This window comes from Physeter macrocephalus, chromosome 16 (assembly GCF_002837175.3).
Source record: "Physeter macrocephalus isolate SW-GA chromosome 16, ASM283717v5, whole genome shotgun sequence".
Lineage (NCBI taxonomy): Eukaryota > Metazoa > Chordata > Mammalia > Artiodactyla > Physeteridae > Physeter > Physeter macrocephalus.
This window is the reverse complement of record NC_041229.1, coordinates 47,432,290-47,437,805: the sequence shown is the minus strand read 5'-3', so window position 1 is coordinate 47,437,805 and position 5,516 is coordinate 47,432,290. Positions and strand designations below refer to the sequence as shown.

At 34.7% G+C, this 5,516-nt stretch overlaps 1 protein-coding gene across 1 annotated transcript in view; it reads right to left on the bottom strand.

Annotated features, from left to right (window-relative positions):
• DLG2 (discs large MAGUK scaffold protein 2) overlaps positions 1-5,516 on the bottom strand; it is a 2,147,153-nt gene that overhangs the window by 2,125,413 nt on the left and 16,224 nt on the right. The window contains exon 3 of the mRNA XM_028501170.2: positions 4,016-4,147. Within this exon, the coding sequence (XP_028356971.1) occupies positions 4,016-4,147 (132 nt within the window). The remainder of the gene's footprint in view (positions 1-4,015; positions 4,148-5,516) is intronic.

The following is a 5,516-nucleotide window of genomic DNA, read 5'->3' as shown; positions in this document are numbered from 1 at the left end:
GGCAGAAATTGAGACACAGATGTAGAGAACAAACATAGGGACACCAAAGGGGGAAAGCCGCAGGGGGGTGGGGGTGTGTGTGATGAATTGGGTGATCGGGATTGACACGTATATACTGATGTGTATAAAACTGAAAACTAATAAGAACCTTCTGTATAAAAAAATAAATAAAATTTAAAAATTAAAAAAATAAGACAATTTTCAATAAGGTATAAAAGCAAAGAACTTTTGTAGTACATATCTAGAAATGAACTAACTCATTATATTATTTAAATGGTTTTTACAAATAATTATGGTGGCAATACATATCTTTAAATTTCAAAGTAGATCTGGAAGGGAAGTATAGAAAGAAAAACATTGCATCTTGCTCCTTCATCACCTAAATGAAGGGTAAATAACCTAATAGAGTGCCTTGAAAATCTGAATGTTTTAGCTATGCTGAATGAAAGAGATCTAACTTAATTTGTAAAATATCATGGAATTCCAACTCACTTATATTCAAATTCTGAAGTGTTAATAATGCAATCATCATAAAACTATAATTATCTATTGGACAAAATATTTTCCTCAGTATTACCACAAGATGTCACCCTAAGCCTAACATCAAAATGTGCAGCTTTGCTGTTTCAGGTATTTTTCTTCTTTTGTACATTAATGAACACTAATTACTAACTTTTTAAAAGTTAAGGTGTTTTCTTTGTTTTTGTTTCAATTTATTTATTTTATTTATTTATTTTTGGCCGCATTGGGTCTTTGTTGCTGTGCGCGGGCTTTCTCTAGTTGCAGAGAGCGGGGACTACTCTTCGTTGCCATGCATAGGCTTGTCACTGCGGTGGCCTCTCTTGTTGCAGAGCATGGGCTCTAGAGCACACAGCTCAGAGCACAGGGCTCTGAGCACACAGCTCAGTAGTTGTGGCACACAGGCTTAGTTGCTCCGCGGCATGTGGGATCTTCCTGGACCAGGGCTCGAACCTGTGTCCCCTGCACTGGCAGGCAGATTCTTAACCACTGCGCCACCAGGGAAGCCCTAAAAGTTAAGGTGTTTTTTTTACACTTTCTGTTATTGGTAAATGGAAGGCCGAAACAAATACAGGGACTAGAGAAGCAAGAAAGAAGAAAGTTAAACAGTTCATCACCCTATTTACTATAAGAGAAGTGCATTTTACCCTTGGATTTTATTTTCTTCTTTGACTTTATTTTTAAATATTTCCATAATGAGCATATATTAAGTTTATAATCAAATAAAGTTATATTTTAAAAATGCAAAAACAATACCTCTGCTATCACCCTCCACCCTATTATCACAGAACCCATTTATAAAATGCTTTTTTGCACTATAATAATGGTCAAAGTTATGGAGACAGAATTCTGTCCTCAAGGATTATACCATCTAAGACATACTAGTGTTTGCGTTTTCTTTTTTAGGTATATGATGAAGTACCACAAAAGGAGGATAGTATTTTTTTTTCAAAGTGATGCTTTTCATCTATAGAGAGAAGGCCTGGTTTCCTGGTCACTTGTAAATATTACAGCACATTCTGCAATAATAGTATTTTACTCTACTATCCATTTATGATGGGTTATCTGCACTATGATTCCCTTCTATTTCTTCAGGTGAGATTCATGCAAGGTATTATTTCAACATACTGGCTACCTGAATACCAGAATAATGGGTGAAAGTCACTATCTTCCATCACTTGTAACAAAAAAAAAATGGGGAAGGGAAGTTGGTCAAAACAGAAAGCAAAATATAGGGCATAAATAATGCCCTAGTGCTTTGTGACCATCTAGAGGGGTGGGATAGGGAGGGTGGGAGGGAGACGCAAAAGAGAGGAGATATGGGGATATATGTATATGTATAGCTGATTCACTTTGTTATAAAGCAGAAACTAACACACAACTGTAAAGCAATTATACTCCAATAAAGACGTTAAAAAAATAATAATAATGCCCTATTTGTTAATGGTTCCCTACTTATCCATTTATAAAGATATAATCCCCTTCATGATGCACAGGGCTACATAGTTTTTCTTCTTTTGTGTCCTTAAAATTGCACAGTGAGACCAACTCAAACATTCAATAATAATAAATTAGTAAGCAGTATTTAGCAACCTACACAGGATTCAACAGAAAATTATGTTTTGTTGTATAGCATTGCTCCATTCTTTGCACTCTGGTTTATCCCAAAATGACTTAAAAGACCAGCCAAAGCAAATCTATCCATTCAAAGCTGGGCATAAGGATTACTTACATAACAGCTTTTTACAGATTACTGTTGCCTCTCATTTTATTACAGAAATTCCAATTACACTACAGGCTTTTTGCCAAGATATTTATCACTCACTCAAAACAATGGCAAAATACATCTCTTTGTCATTCGTCTTTTCATTCCCCATGTAATGATGTTCCATTACCAAATGGTTACACTACCTTAGTAGAATTTTCTAAAGCATCCAACAATATTCTTCCTAAATAAAGTTCTCAAAAACTCAAACTCTCAAAAGTCATAGCCAATCTTACCTAAGCACATCATACAAATCTATTTAGAGGCATTGCCATTCTGTTAATGGCCTTTACTATTTATCAACTAGATAAAACTATTAATTTTTAATTGAGAAATTTGTTGCTTAAAAGTGTTCTCTAAAATACTATTCTCTAATGACAGGGTTTATTTAAATTCTATAAGACTCCATTTAGAGCTGTTTTTATTTAATACCAACTAAGATGATTATACTTATTTGTGTCGTTAATTCTTACCAGCCATATAAGAATATTTTAAAGAAATTAATCCACAGGCAATAATCCTATAAAGCTTTTTACTTTTTTTTTTTTTTTTTTTTGCGGTACACGGTCCTCTCACTGTTGTGGCCTCTCCCGTTGCGGAGCACAGGCTCCGGACGCGCAGGCTCAGCGGCCATGGCTCACGGGCCTAGCCGCTCCACAGCATGTAGGGTCTTCCCGGACCAGGGCACGAACCCGCGTCCCCTGCACCGGCAGGCGGACTCTCAACCACTGCGCTACCAGGGAAGCCCCTTTACTTCTATTTTTATTCAATAGACTGATTCTCAATTTTTCAAAATTTAATGGTTTTTTTAAATTATATTCAAACCATAAAGTTATAGTTTTGTCAATAAGTGTAGACATTCATTATAATAAAAACACAAATAAAATATTTTCAAGATTAACCCCCATAAATTCACATTTTTTGTTTCTATATCAATAACAATCAGACGTGAAAAATAATAACGTCTGGTAGATTCAATTATTTCTTTAAAATATGCTGTTTAAGTCCAGTAAAATCTATACTGTAATTGAGTGAGTCTTTTTTTAAATTCTTTAGTTAGTTGGTTGCTTTTGTTGAGGGGAGGTATTTGTTTCTATTTTTTGTTTAACTCCAAAAAAAGAATTAAAAATTATCTGCATAAATGCAAAAATGTATGTATAAAGACATGCATAAATAGACCATAAATTCAAGAATAAGCAAAAGGTTAAACATTAGTTAGATTTATGAAACATTGACAAAGCACTGAGATTTTCATCAATAAACTTCTCAATTTGAATCATGAAATTTCTTAAGAGAAGCAAAAAAGATGAAAAAAGTTGTTTCTGTCTTAAGAAGAGAGTAAAACTAGAACTATGTTTCTGAGTATAATGTGACCCATCACTTTTTGTGTTAGGGAAGTCTTCCTCTAGAAGGAGGAAACTTCCTTCTTCAGCATATCTGTCCTCAATTTTTTGCAATAAGTTACTCCAGTTTTTTCCTGTGAAAACTTGTCTTCCTATATAAAACATTCTTACAATATTTTTATTAACATACACTTTATTTCTATTTTATAGAAGTTCTTTTTTAAGATAACCTTAAACAAGAAAATGGGGGAAAAAATCTTTTCTTCTACTTGATATCAAGAAAAATATTTCAGTTTTAAATTTGGTTATCGGGTTTTCTGACCACATTACTCAAACTCTTAAGCCCAATTCTGATCATTAAGATGATAAATAATTTTTTAATACATACCTAGCAAAGCTTGGAATAAGTTGCTCTTAAAGATACCCATCACCTTTTTAACAGCGTTTTTCAACTGCTGCTCCTCTGGTTTCCTTAATTTTTTGCAGTATTCTTCCAGTAATGATAAAGCTCGGTCAGTATCTGAAAAACATGATTTTAAAATTCTATCTTATGGTCTTAGAAAAATAATAAGCTAACATTAAACCATTCTATAGTTATATTCCTAATTTCATGACAAAATAATTTAATAAACTAATCATGAATTGCATAAACTATCTTTAAAATTGATAATTATAATGAACTCAATTTTAAGAACCCACTTTTATTTCTGTTGTCTTCCAAAAGAATCTGCAACCATCAAACAAAACAAAGGTCCGAATGGAGTGCTGACCAATTGATATTCACATAGTAGATGAGACTCTCTCTTGTAAAAAAAAATTATATTAAAATTGGTTACTTCCTGCCAGAGAGTGTCCAGATTCCTTAACACAACCTTTGAGGCCTCCATCCCATGATCTGTTTACAAGTTATATTTTCAGCCTTATTTCCCACTATGTATTATTCCACCCCCTCCACACATACACACACAGTGCCCAAGTCACACTGGAGTACTCACTTCCCCTCTCCACTTCCCAACATACACACACACACACACACACACACACACACACACACACACACACACACTTTCTCTACTTCTTCTCACCTCTGCACTTTTCTTTGCTCTTCCTGCTGCCTGTATTGGAATATCCTCCCACACACACCGATTCTCTCCCTTGAAACACACACACACACACACACACACACACACACACTTTCTCTACTTCTTCTCACCTCTGCACTTTTCTTTGCTCTTCCTGCTGCCTGTATTGGAATATCCTCCCACACACACCGATTCTCTCCCTTGAATCAGTGTGCTATATTGGAAAGCGTTTATTGTCAGCTAGATCTAGGTCTGAAACCTACTTACTAGCTGTGTGTGACCCTCAACAAATTACTTAACTTCTCTGAGCTTCAGTTTCCTCACAGGTAGCAGGATTAAATTACACAATACTTAATACAATGTCTAATGCATAAAAAGTAATCAAGTCAACTGAAAACCGATCTTCCCTTAATTTAGACCTAACTCAAATGCTCTCTATTCCATAAAGCCATCACTGACAGTTAAAATTAATTACTGTACTATACTACAAAGCTACAGTAATCAAGACAGTATGGTACTGGCACAAAAACAGAAATATAGATCATTGGAACAGGACAGAAAGCACAGAGATAAACCCACGCACATACGGTCACCTTATCTTTGATAAAGGAGGCAAGAATATACAGTGGAGAAAAGACAGCCTCTTCAATAAGTGGTGCTGGGAAAACTGGACAGGTACATGTAAAAGTATGAAATTAGAACACTCCCTAACACCATACACAAAAATAAACTCAAAATGGATTAAAGACCTAAATGTAAGGCCAGACACTATCAAACTCTTAAAGGAAAACATAGGCAGAACACTCT